This window comes from Colossoma macropomum, unplaced genomic scaffold (genome assembly GCF_904425465.1).
Source record: "Colossoma macropomum unplaced genomic scaffold, Colossoma_macropomum, whole genome shotgun sequence".
Classification (NCBI taxonomy): domain Eukaryota; kingdom Metazoa; phylum Chordata; class Actinopteri; order Characiformes; family Serrasalmidae; genus Colossoma; species Colossoma macropomum.
In genome coordinates, this window is record NW_023494792.1 from 48258385 (window position 1) to 48273013 (window position 14629).

Below are 14629 nucleotides of genomic sequence, written 5' to 3' on the forward strand. Positions count from 1 at the left end.
CAGCTCTGATGATGATTAGACAGATAGATATATAGACAGATAGACAGATCCTATCCTACTGATGCTATAATGAGGCTAAGTAAAGACAAAGTTGGGGTTCCATAATTTCTTTTTATTTATTTCATTTTATAAAAAAATGTATTTCATATAAAACAATAAAGCAATTTCTGATCATATACATCAACCATGACAAAAGATGTTGTGGGCATCAAAATGCTTACGTGCACATACTTGTGCACCACTGGTCTAGAATCTCTTTGTCTCATATGCACACAAAAAGCCTCCTGCAAACCACTCACCTTGAGGTCGGACACATCTTTGTAGCACTTCTCGGAGCGGGTGTGATCAGACAGCTGGACGTTCCAGAAGCAGGGCAGCTGGTGAACCAGGAAGGGGTTCTGTTTGATAACAGCATTGAAGATATCCTGCAAAGCACAACACCAGAGCTCACATCATGTTACATCACATACAAACAGTATGTGTTACATCACATACAAACAGACCGACTCCACCAACCCACACCTACCTGAGAGGCAATTATATGGCTGCATACTGTGACTGTGATATACCTGGCAGTATAATAAAAACACTGTCAAACCCTTGATGTGATGAGGTTAAAGACAGGCCTGCATGATCAAACAGATTTATGTTTTTGGGTCATGTGAGTGTCTCGATTCATCCAAACATCCAGAGGACATCTGTGACTGGTCAGGACACTCCCAAGACGCAATCACACAATAAAACATTTAGTGTTTAGAGGCTCACTTGCATATTTCAGCATTGTGATATCAGTACTGCAGTACTGTGATATTCTGCAGGACTATTATCCTACACGTAATACTTTCTTACAAGCTGAAACAACATGCGCTGCTTAATTAAACATGTAAATCCCCATCAAATTATAGAACACGGAAGAAAAAGAAAACAACTTCATTGTGTTTGTTTTAAACATGAAAGACTGACAAAAGTCCACTATAAGTTAAAGGAGAGTATAAAGCAACTATTATATGAAGATATTATTACATGAGCCGGGAATTAAAGTCCCTCAGTGGAACACGGGTACTCGGGTTCAACTATGCCGTGTCCTGAGAGGCAGATCAAAGAGCTGACAAACTACATTGCGTAACACTGCCAAATGTGAAAATGAAACAAGCACATAATCTGTTCTAATCAACGCTGCTTGGTGATGACAGACTAGCAAGTTCCATCCTAGGCTAGCCACAACCCCAGTTGAATATTTGAGGCAATTTAAGACAGGTCAGAGACCACCCTTTCATTTAATTAATTTCTAGTCAAAGTGGTCATTTCACTTCATTTTTCTTAGTGTCAGGAAAAAAGAAGAAAAACAGAAATTTACAGAATTTAACAGAAAATTACACAGAAGCCTCAACAACTACATAGAATATCAAAATTTTCAGTATTTAGTGTGTCCACTTTTTACCTTATTACATCTTCTATTTTTTTCAGGAGGCTTTCAGTTTTTCAAATAAATCTGCATCTTTCCTCCAATGTTGAGTCTTAGAAGTTCATTGCATTTTTTGCATCTCAAAGTAATCAAAGTAATCCCAATTACAAATTTAGACTCCATAAAATCTTACTCCACATCTGATGTCCAGTTTTGGTGTTCTAGTGCATTTTTTAAAACATTTTTGTCTTTATTTTTTTCAATAACAGCTTCTTGACAGCCGCACATCCTTTCACACCCATACCCTTAAGTTGTCTTCTCACAGTGGAAGGACAGAAAACACCTGTAGATTTTTTCAGATTTAAAGCAAGAGTGGAGCTTGATTTTCTCAAAGATCAAAGTACTGTTTATTTGATGGCGACAGTTTTGGTGGTCTACCAGGTCTTGCATGGTTGTTAGGAGTCACATTTTCTCTGTATTTTTGAATATTTTAGAAATGTTTTTTTTTTTTTGCATATTTTTCTTTGACTTTCCCCTTCCCTATGAAAGTGGTTAATCTTCTATCTAATTTCCTCAGAAATACCTCCTGAAAAATCAAGGTCCTTTAATAAAGGATATTCCTTTAATGGAGTGTTGCTGTTCTCAAATTTTTGCACAAATGGACAGAAACAAGTGTGGATGTTTTCAGATCTGAAGCAAGAGTGGAGCTTGATTTTCTCCCTTCTCTAAAAGATGAAAGCGTTAAGTGCCATTTATCTGAGGGTGACAGTTTTGGTGGTCTACCAGGTCCTGCACTGTGGTTAGGAGCTCTATTTTTTTCTCTACAACTTCTAATAATGTTTTGAACTCCAGTTTTTGAACTCCTATGTTTCCCCCCAATTATTTTCCTTATGCAAGTGGATTTTTACATTTAATTTCCTCAGAAATATCTTCTTTAGCCATTTTGGATGCACATGAGGAAAAAATCCGCAGGTCAGCTAAGTTGGGTTTGGGTAGTTGGTTGTATGAATGTTAGTGTCTCTTTGAGGAGGAACATAATTTCAGTGATTTCTTTGGGAGCAGCTTTACTTGGGAGGATGCAGCTGTAGCTTGTTGGTTTTAAGACTGAAAGGATGGAAGAGTTAAAGTGGTAGTAGGTGCACAAAAGTAAAGAATAGATACTAACAGTTCTGATACTGTACTTAGTGTTGGAGGCTTTTGTGTAGTTCTCTGTTAAATTTATATTTCCTACTTTTCCCTGATGCTGAAAATGAACACCTTGCTAATTAATGGCTGTTTTGACTGGATATTTAAAAAAAAACAAACAAAAAAAAACAACAAAAAAAAACAAAGTTTGGTCAGTAACTGTCAGTAACAGTCACACTATTGTACATCTGATTCATATTTGACCTTAGATCTCAAATCATTCTCAACCTTTTCCTTGAAAAGGTGTCCCTGCTGACCAGAGGATAATGATGCAGAATCATCATAGAATGGGCCTCCAAACATAAACTGGAATGGTATGAGGGCAAATGGAAGTAAAGTACTTGGGGAGAGCACATCAAAGACAGTGGATCTGGAGAAGAGAAAACTCTCTAAAAAGAGAAACTGTTAAAACAATGACTGCTCTGAGGTGCTCTGAGAGTTTCAGAGAGATGTGTCTCAGAGAGAGACAGCCAGCGGGAGAGAGATAGAGGGCAGAGGCCTTTGAGGAGAAGATGAAAGATCTGAACCTGAGTGTTTGGTGATAGGAAAACCAAACGCTTGAGGCTGTAGAAGCCCAGACTCTGGTTTTGCAGGAGAAAGTATGGGCAGAGAGCTGCATTAAAGCAGGTTCAGAAACTGTCTGGTATGACAGCTTTGGAGTTGTACTGTTGATCAGACATTCTGTTCACAGCAGTGAACACAAAATGATGGAGGCTGGAGCAACATATCTGCAGTAGGTCAGGTGTCATGCTGCTTCACTCTAAAGTTCATAAAATGCCACGAAAAGAATGTTTTGCCATTAAGCGCATACCTGATTTTCACAGCACATTTTGCTGTGTAGTCTGTAAATATAAAGTGTGTGAACTTTTCTTAACCCTTAGGAGTGTATAATTAAATACTGCATATTTAATTATACAGACTGCTATTCAATTACTTACATTTCGTTAACATCAGCTATAACTGTGACTTCTAATGGTTAACGTGTCCCATAGAAAAACACAGGCAGTGTTTACGTATGTTAAAGGGAATTCCAATAATTTTTCAAAATTTCTGCATAATTAAATGGTTAAGATATAAACAGAGTGGTTTGATATAAAATTCCAGCGAAACGTGACGCTTCAGAATTGTTCAGTGGTGGTGACAGGAACCAGACATTTGAAGTGTTTAACACCCTTAAAAGATACCCTCACACAATGTTATTACAGGAAAAAAACATGTTTTTTAAACAACATTAATGGTGGAGAGGTATATGCAGGGTGCTGTAAGACAGAACAGTCAGCGAAGAAAACTTATCTTTTCAGATTCATTGCTATTTTACCATCATCAACATTACATATGAAAACTAGAAGGCACATGTACATTCAATGGTCGTTTTGGAAAATGGCTATATTTGTGTTGTAGACATTGTGACTCCCAGTTCCTATCACAACCATTGTAAAGAAATCTGAGTTTCCATTTCACATCAGACCACTCTGAACACACAGTTTGCATCTCAATAACAGAATTATGCAGAAATATGTCCGATGACTTTAGTGTTAGTTTGTGAAAATAATTAATACCAAAACAACCCCGTCATGCAAATACAAAAACGCATTCCATTAAGATCGGACCAAGATGAGATCTGATGCCATCTTAGATTGAAAAAATGGTCAGAACAGAATGTGTGATCTAAAATTCACCCAAAAATGTCATATTTCAGTTTGTTTCCTGTAGAGGACGTGTTAACTTATTTTCACATACAAGATCAACAAAACCAGGGGTATTCAAACTTCTGCATACTATATGAAGAAGAAAGACTGTGTGTTTGTACCTGATCTGCTAGTGATGTTGACAGCATGCTCATCAGCTCCCTCTCTGCTGTCAATCTCCACATCTGCTCCCATCTGAGCTTCCTCAAACGATCCAACAGCAGGAGAATCACACCTGTAACACATAGGCACAAAAAAGCACAGCAGGAGAGAGTCATTAAGTGTTATTAAGATGAGCCACGCAGATGCCCTTTCACTAATCATGACCTTGATAATGCCATTCTCCACAGAGCTTAGAGCTAACATGCTATCACCCAGCTGTCAGCCACACAGTTAGGGTAAAAACCCACATTAAGAGTGCGACCATGTGGTGATGAGTGTCTGATTACTTTAAGCAGTATGGATGTATTAGAGAACACGGTGTGACAGTGGATTGAATAATGTGACAGCAATGTAATGAGAGCTATGCCATTTCACTAGTGTGGCAGCAATCACGCTGGACTGACTGAATCATGGCATCTACTCATAGTTAACTGACCGTAGCTGCATGTTTTATATGGACAGATGATGAATCTTGAACTGAAGAGGGAACGACGTTTCAGAGAGTAGAGTAAGCTCTTAGCTAGTCTTGAGGACACTTAAGTTAATGGCAAAAAAGCAGTATGGAAAATTGCTAAGCAAAAGTTGTCCTCACAGTGGTCTTTACTGTTTATTTAGTCATTTAATCATTCCGTTTATATAGCGCCAGCTTCATACCCAAGATCTGTTTATGAAAAAGCACATGTACACAATTGACCTTGATTTTCGATCAGGATGGCAAGAGGAAAGTGGTGTAAAAACCACCAGCACTGGTCCACAGAGATGTTCAAGTAAGTGATATGGTCAGATCCTTTGTCATGTTCTCCATAAGTGGGCAAGTGAATGTGTGGCGTATACCACAAGAGAAGAAGTACAAACCTGAATGCTTGAGCCCTTAAAGTGAGTGAGTCCAGTTGCTCTGTTATGCTAACTGATCACCTTTAACCTATAATAAAACATTCCTATCCTGATGAGAGTCGTCTGTTTTAACACAAAAATCTGATCTTTTCAAATTAGATCTGAGCCACTTTTGTATGTGGAGCTAGATCAAATGTCTGATACATGTACTCATGACTGCAAAAAGAAAGGTCAGATTGAAATTTAAGTTAAAAAAAAAAAAAACAACATCGTATGAGCATGTTTTCAAGTGCATAAAGAAGAAAAAAGAGCCTTAAAAATGGACTCCAGGCTGAGGATTAAGCTTAAACTGTTGAAAATAAACATGCTTTCTGGTCAGACATTTTGTTTTCTGTCCGGCATAGTGTGGTTTGGTAGTTTTTGCTGTAGGTTTAATAAATCACATGCTTACAGCCTGTAAATTGCTTCTTGTTAAAATAATAAAATGGCTAAAACTTGAAGGGGAATTTCACTTTTCAAACATTTTTGCATAATACAATCACTGAGATGTAAGCAAAGTCATTCAGAATGGTTTCATGTGTAATGGTGGTTTGTAGCTCAGCTCAGATTTCTTTACAGTGGAGCTGACAGGAACCAGGAGTTGCACCGTTTACAATGCAACTATAGCCACTCTGTTTACTATTCAGAATAGTGTCTTCTGAGTTTTTATATGTAATGTTGATAGTAAAACAGTGGTAAATCAGAAAATCTAAGCCTACTTTGGGTACTATTTGTCTTATAACATCTTTCCTATACCTTTCCACCATACATTTTATCTCAAACTATCCTAAAACAATGTCTCAAATATCAGGCAACATATTTGTAGCATTTAATGTAATAACCTTCTGTAAGGTAGCTTTTAGTGGCATTAAAAATTTTGGATGTCTGGTAACTATCACCACCACTGTGAACAATTCTGACTCTATACATTTCTCTAAAATAAAGCATTTCACATTAAACCACTTTGTTTACATCTTCTTTATTTTTAAAGTATTAATGGAATTCTCTTTTATCCAGGTGAAGTAACCTAAAGGCTACTGTTACTGTGGCTATATGTTGCTGTTTTTGTGTTTAATAACTGATGTTATCACAAGGTAAAAATCATTTAAGCTCCCGTTCATGTCATTCTGCGAGTGGAAGGCTGCAGCACGGCTTTATCAGTTTAACAAGCACGACCACACTGTTCTATGTTCTAAACCCAGACAACATATCAGAGCTGATTCAGGACATGGACTAATGATACACATTAAAAGAAAACTGAACAGTGTGTTTTCAGACATTTAAATCGTCCAATTTGATTGGCGGTTGTGATAGATGAAAGCTATGGACAATTGTTGTCATAAACGTCAATCAGCTCAAGCCTAATTTTGTGTTTATGACGGTCATTTCAGGGCAGATGTGTGTTCACATTAATGACAACAGTGTGCCTTTTATAAAAATGTAATATAAACTTCCAGAATGGTCTGAGCAAAATTCAGAGTTGAGCAATAAAGCTTGTAATGTGATTGTAGCCCACAAGAGCAAAGGTATACATATGGAGAAGCTCAGAAAGGTAAGTTAAGATAGACGAAGATGAAGGACCTTCTTTGAAGAAGATAGATTGTGTTCATACAGGAAAAAAATAGGTAATAAGTGTAAATGATGAAGCTCAAGAGCAACATGTACACATGCCTGATTCAGGAGTTAACTATCAGAACTTTCTAAGAACACAAATAAAAAACAAAAAGAAAAAAACATTAAGTTTCCTCTCTGAGGGAAAGGGCTTCACAAATAAACATTTTACACCTGACTGTGTTCCATCTGTTACCAAAGCAGCAGAACAAAAACTACTGCAGGAGGGCTGCAGCCGACTGGAGATTATTCTTCTAATATCAGTAATAAAAGCTTTTATGTGGTTGCAAAAAACTGAACTCTTTTTTAGAGCTTCTAGTGGTGTTATTAAAGATGAAACAGTCATGAATGAACTAGTACATCTTTACAGCATTTCCTGTGCATCTGCATAAAGCTCTTGACAAATGCACTGTTTATGTCGGTAAACTAGAAGTATATGCAGAGCTTTTCTTCACTGCCAATATGAATCAGCATAAAGATTAAAGTAATTCTCTTGGTTTTTATGATAGCAGAACTGTAGAAGCCTCTTTGGTCGTACAGTGGACAACATTAGATGAGTGAGGGGGAAAAAACAAACAAGCAAGTATTTCTCTGCTTTTGCCTCTAATGCATTAAAAACAGTCACTGTAAGGCAGTTCTCCATGAAATTGACGGGTCACCATATGACACAAAACAGGGATCTCAGCTCACTCTTAAAGAGGGTTTACATCTCTCTGCTTTGAGGAAAAGATCAAAATATTGGATCATGAAGAGTGTGTGAAAGGTTTGCATGAACCATGTGTGGTGCTGCCAGATATTTTCCAATGCAGATGGAATTCCTAACTGTGCGAGTCACCTGTGTTGAATCCTCTGCCTAGAGCAGGCCAAGGCCGATGGTTCTTCCACAGATTCCCCAAATACCAATCACTCTGATTCTCCACCAGCCCCAGCACCTGCTGACCTGAGATAGATAGAGAGAGAGAGAGAGGGAGGGAGAGAGAGAGAGAGAGAGAGAGAGAGAGAGAGGGAGAGAGAGAGAGAGAGAGAAGGGGGAGATTCATCAAAGCCATCAGACGTTAAAAACAAATGTGCAGGTTGGCAAATTAACATTTTAGTCCACCTCTCCGCAGTGTTTGGAGGAAGCCCACCTATATTTTTTTAGGAACCTACTACTGCTAACAGTAATGATAATCATAATAATAATAATAATAAGATCTGCTAAAATAATAAATAAGTCTAGAATCTGTGTTCTCCATATATTTGCTTCATAACCCTGACATGCTGTGTCCGCTGCTGTGTCACAAATAAATCTGAATACTGATTTAGTAAGCGCTCTAGCTAGGTCTAAATTAGCAGACTCTAGGACTGTCTAGTGTAACAAAGGCACTAGGATGATTTCTACTCGCACACACATTCATGTGTTGAGTCAAGCAAATTCACCATTTTCTCTTGAAAGTGTAAAAATATGAGCAAACGTAAATGAGTACTAGAGCTCGATGACTTCATTCTCACTTTCCAGTGTGAAAAATTAATAAATAACACTGCGCACATACTGCAAGGTGAGAGTTTTCAACTGAAGTCAGACACAGTCTGAGCTTAAATAACACAACAGGGCTGGGTTGCACCAGGTTTGCATAAGTTTGGGCGCAAGTCCTTAGTTACCACTAGTTAGTTTTAAACTATCCTTTTACTAAATTTGGTTGCACCGCAAATCCGTAAGTCATAGATAGTAACAACTATCTAATACGTACGTCGCTTTAACGTGACGTAACAAGCATGCTCAGAACCGATCAGTAAACCTGCTGCAATGGAAAAGCGAAGGCAGTTGGCTCTGATTTTTCCATGGAAAAAATATCCAGCCTAGAAGAGAACGATGAATAAAAGTTAAACTGAATAAAACTAATTATCTATAGCCACTGTCTGTTTATTCTTTTACATTTCCCTAAGAAAACCAAATATGCAGCTTTTTAAACGATGGTTTCTGGATGACCAACACAACAGCAGATCAGTTTAGCTGTTTGGGCAGCTGCTGAGTCTCACTGAGCTGGAGCTGTGGGTGTTTAGCTTCATGCTTCATATAGTTTTGAATTTTTAGCTTAGTTAACCAAAAAAAGTCATGTTTTGGGTCTTTTTGTGCTTTCTATGTGGTTTCTGTTGGTTATCCCAAAACGTACACCTGCTCAGGGTGAGGTGTAAATATTTAGTAATCTAAACACCTTAACAATAATGTAGCACTTTGGAAAATAGCCCACTTGTTGAAATGGCAATGGTAAGTATGTGAGGTAAAGTAATAAAATGTAAAGTCGTCTCTTATGTCCAGTATTTACAATACAAATTAAGCAGGTGACAAATGGTGACTAAGCAGGAAACGAGCAGAGGAAGGCACCTGGCTTTAAGGGCTGAGGCTGTGGAGAGCAATAACGGAGGATTGTAGTGAGAGTGAGCGAGTGATCAGCTGGGGGAAATTGAGAAGTAATTGTGCTGAAAGGGACAGGAGAACAGTAATTGTCAGCAGTTGGAGAAAGGGGCCTCAGTGTGTGGATGTGTATGTGTGTCCCTCAGAGTGGCAGCACCACAGTGCAGGTTTAATGAAGGCTGTGAGCTAGATTAATGAGTGTATCTGAGCAGCAGATCCACGTAAACAAAACACACACGCACACACACATGCACACACACACGCTGCACAGCGTGACCATTAGAGAGGGACAAGAAAATAACAGGAGTCTCCTTACAATGCTCTACAATGCTCTCTAGGACTAACTATAGCACACCACTGTGACTTCCACTGATGCCATCAGATTCAATTGCTCCATCTGCATTATGCAGATTATCCACAGATCCAAGTTAAGAGTAAATCATTCACTCTTGCAGTAAAGGACTAAACAGACTTTTAATGCTATAATTTCATAGTTTCCCATTAGCAGCCAGAAGAGTCCTGGATTTAAGAAAGGGATGCCCAAACTCTGGCCAGTCGGGACTGATCTGGCCGGCTGGCAAGCAATCCTAACCCCACCCCCTCACCCAATGTGAGAATTGTACAAAGACCACATATCAAATTTTATTGTTTTTTGAAAAAAATATACCCATTTTGAATTTGGTGCCAACAACCCATTCCAAAGAAGCTGGGACGGGGGCAACAAAAAGCTGGCAAAGTTGTGTAATGCTAAAAAAAACACCTGGTGGTTGACTGGCAACAGGTCAGTAATACAACTGGGTATAAACAGAGCATCACAGAGGCTGAGTCTTTCAGAAGTAAAGATGTGGAGGGGTTCACCACTCTGTGAAAGACTGCATGAGCAAATAGTGCAACAATTCAAGAATAATGTTTCTCAACATAAAATAGCAAAGAACTTTTGCTTTTCATCATCCATGGTACATAATAACATTAAGATTCAGAGAATCTGGAGAAATCTCTGTATGCAAGGGACAAGGCCAAAAACCAGTATTTGCTGGCCGTGATCTATGGGCCCTCAGGCGGCACTGCATTAAAAACAGGCATGATTCTGTAGTGGAAATCACTGAATGGGCTCAGAAACACTTCTGAAAAACACTGTCTATGAAAACAGTTCATTGCTGCATCCACAAAAGCAAGTTAAAACTCTAAAACGCAAAGAAGAAACCACATTCTGCATCTATTACAACAGCATTGCTCCGTACTAAAAGGGTGCTGAACTGGCCTGCCTGCAGTCCAGACCTGTCACCACTAAGAACATTTGACACAATATGAAAAGAAAAATTTGACAAAGGAGACCCGAACTGTTAAGCATTGTTGCTTAACAGTTAAACTGTTAAAACATGCCAGAGTGTTTGTTTGCTTGCTGTATGTATATTAGTCTTTCGACTACTTAATGACCTCATAATTCAGAGGACCTGGATTAAAAAACTTAACTTACGGCGTGATGTTTTTAGTAATGCTCCCAATTTTTCCCCCACAGATAAAAACATCTTGGATTTGGGGCCATTACATTAGCAGTATGTAAGTTCAAATGTAGTCTAGTCCAGGATTACACATTACTGAATCAAAACAACTTGCACCAATGTAATTTTCCACTGAGCTTAGTAGTAGTAAAATAGTAGTAAAGTAAGTTTATAAAAACACTAAATATTGTGTGCTGTTATTTTATTTTCAGCTATAATCATGAACCTGGCTCACACTTTTAGCTCCAAAGGTGATGCTTCAAGTAAGATCTGTAGCTCTAGTTGTGTGGGTCTCTGCAGATGCTGAAACTTCTAGTTTGATGCTCCTGTTGTGTCGGTTCTCCAGAAACCAACGTTTATAAAAGCTGCACATTCAGTTGTCACAAGGAATTATTTACAAAATAAAGTAACAAACAATGGTTATAGGTAGTCAGTTTTACTCAGTTTTACTCAGTTTAGCCTGAAAACCGTAAAACATTTGAAATAATTTGAAAACACCTGTTACCCTTTACACTGTATGTAAATTTCATGTTGAATGGACTAAAAGAAATGACCTAAAATAATTTGGAAAAAAGTCTGGTTCCATTGACTTACATTAAAAGCAAAGTAGATTTTTTCCTTCTCCTGTAAAGTTATCATTTTGGAGATACAAGGCTTTCTTCCATCAACAGATATATATATATATATATATATATATATATATATATATATACACACACACACACACACACACACACACACAATTTAATAGCATATAAATACTCCAACTAAACGTTGGCCATGTCAGGATGTCAATCTTAACAATCTAGTAAAGAAAATGATTCTATATAGAACCATGAACATTCAAAGAATCTGATCTGAAGCACCCTTTCATGATGCAAAGAACACTTTAATCATACCAAAGGTTCTTTTGAGTGTTCATGGTTACTAAAGAATCCTTGAAGAAGTGTGGGATCCTGCAACAGGTGGCTAACACAAGTAGGAAGCAGTGTCTAGCTATGCTGGAAACAACGGCGTAATAAACTTTCATAACAAGTAGAGCTGTGCCATAAATCGTATTTATCATTATCATTATCACAAGAGTCCGTGATAAACACATGACTAGAGCAGTGACGACAGAACAGATCAAATTACTTACTACATGCAGCACTAGAGAGACGCAAAATATGGCACTCACCCTTTACACATGACTGTGAGGACGAGTACTTCTGTGGTGCTTGGAATTCTATATAATTGATTTAAAATTAAATTAAATTGAAAAATAACGTATTGTTTTATTTTAAAATATAAATAAATTGTAACCCTAACATGTTTTTCAAGTGTAACATATCTGTAAACGCTAGGGACACAAAAATGGACGCTTCTGTAGAATCACCCACAAGCATCAAACTACAAGCAACTACAAGCACATCAAACATTAGGACTGTTCTCAAACCCATTATTGTGCTTTAAATGTTTGAGGCAGTAATGGCTACTGTTGCAACAAACATACATGATAACCAAGCAGAAATAAATAAATAAATAAACAAAAATATGTATATGTTCTTGTGTGCCTATAAAAAATGAACATATATTTATTTGTTTTTGTAGCCTATATAGAAAAAGCTGTTTTTGTGAATACTGACTGTTTCTTAGCCTTCTGGGAAGTGCTTGCAGTTCTGATGTTAGTAGCTGTTAGTTTTTCATTTCTTTTTATTTCACACAATAGTAAATGGTGCTTTTATAATTCTGTATTGTACTTTTTGCTCTAAAGGAGGGGTTAGTTAGATTTTTGTTTATACATCAAAAAAAGTCTGTACTTGCATCACATCCAGTAAGAGGCAAACTGTTTTAATAACATTGCTTCTCATATCGTCATTGTGAAATTCAGCAGCTTTATTGAACGTCAAATTTTATGTCAATATCATACAGCCCTAATAAAGCAATTAACACATTTAGAAAAGCTTAAATAACCTACTTGCTGGGAGTTTTGGCTGGAACTTGAAGTAGCAAGAGAGTAGTCACATTATGTGAGGAGGAGGAGGAACGAGAGTAGCTGAGGTATACATATTGCGAACTATGACTGTTAATTTGGCAGATCAAACATTATCTGTGCCAAATTTAGTCCCACCCAACTTAAATTGAAAAAAAAAAGTTTCAGAAATCTCTCAACAGAAAAGACCAAAATCATTCTTGCTCTGCTGGATCATAACAAAAACATCACAAAAACTATAGATAGAAGTTAAGAAAATCATGTAAGTAAGTAGACAGGGGACAAACACATAACCTGCACAACCCAGTCCCGGAGTCTTTATTTGGGCTTTTCGTTGACTACAAAATGAAACATGACCTCGAAGGTCTACTGCACAATTTGAGAGAGAGAAGTAAAATGTGGGCTGGACAAGCACTGCAGAAAGAATACCAAAACAAAAAGAAATCGATAATGAGTCTCTCCGTGTCCATCTGCACAAATGAAGCCATAGATATTTACCGCATCTTCTGAAGCGTAATGGAACACATACAGTCTGGACACAATCAGTTAGCCTACGATAAGATAGCTCTTGCCACCACTTTCAAGTAAACTTTTGATGAATTCTATTTATCCTTAACAAAATCGCTCTCATCAGCTGGATAAGCAGGAGATGCATTCACTCTCAGATGCAGTTAAGTCAGGTTAAAGGGCAGCCTATCACACATGTAATTAAAAGTGAGAAGAGATCCTATCGAGTTTTTTGCCCATTCTCTGCTGCTGGTGCAGCAAGGTCACCACAAACACATTCAACACTCAATTACACCTGTGTTCTATTTTATGGCTCCCACACTGTTCAACATGCTGGCTGGTTTTGTAAGTCTTTATTTGTACAGAGCACCTTTGTTTAGTGACTATTTTCCACTGTGAGCTTTTCAAGATATTTCAGTGTTCATTTCCAAATTGTGCTGTTGTGCAAAACAGTTTGCGGTAACAGTACCACTGCTTCTACGTAAACAGAGAAAACCTACAGCTGATATCTGAATGTAGTGCCCCTCATTTGTTCTTTCTAGGAGCCAATTTAAACGTCATTGTTTCTCTTCATTTTCTCTCTTTAACACAGCAATAATGCCACTTCTTTTATCTTTCTCCATTTAGAGAAATAACACTAACAGCGCTAGCTTGATCAATTTCTTTGCTCTCATTTGGAACAATGGGAGTTCAGCCCTGATATTAATGACTTGTGTCTCTGTTCTGGCTGGGCTCCATTCAATATGTTCATTCAAACTGAACAGCACTGCAACGGCTTTGTGCTCCAAGATAATGAAGGTGTTTGGCTATCATAACACAAATCTACACCCCCTCCCCACTTTCACCACTGACTGAGCTGACATTCAAACACATTCTGTGTATGTGGATAGAGAAAGTGAGTGAAAGGGAAAGAGACTAACCTTTACTTAAGAATAGCGCGGTCACAAATAATTATGACCAATATAACAGTGATTCAGGGTTTAATTGTCATACTTGTTTATTTTATGCTACTATTACAGTAAAAGGCTGATACTTTAACAATACACACACACCTCATGATAAAAACTCTGGTTGCCTTTAAGTTCACTAGAAATTAAAGGTACAAATAATCAAATACAATCTAAAGGGGTCATCAAAATGATGCTGTTAATCAGTATTTAAAGAACACTGACCAACTACGTTTCATTACAAAGAGAGTATAACTAGGCTTGTTCAACTGAATGTCGTAAAATGTTGAATAAAAGTCTTGTATTCATTAATTTAATAGTATTTTTAAATGCAGCATTGTTGGTGCATTTAGTCTGTTTCATCAAACCTAAAAAAAATAAG

General features: G+C 37.6%; 1 protein-coding gene across 2 annotated transcripts in view; it reads right to left on the reverse strand.

The window, feature by feature from the left end:
- Positions 1 to 14629, reverse strand: part of LOC118812409 (LARGE xylosyl- and glucuronyltransferase 1) — an 82042-nt gene that overhangs the window by 13404 nt on the left and 54009 nt on the right. For both annotated transcript variants that reach the window (XM_036577413.1, XM_036577414.1), the window contains exons 7-9: positions 7760 to 7864; positions 4401 to 4513; positions 300 to 425 (exon numbers count right to left, since the gene is read on the reverse strand). In XM_036577413.1, the coding sequence (XP_036433306.1) occupies positions 300 to 425; positions 4401 to 4513; positions 7760 to 7864 (344 nt within the window). The remainder of the gene's footprint in view (positions 1 to 299; positions 426 to 4400; positions 4514 to 7759; positions 7865 to 14629) is intronic.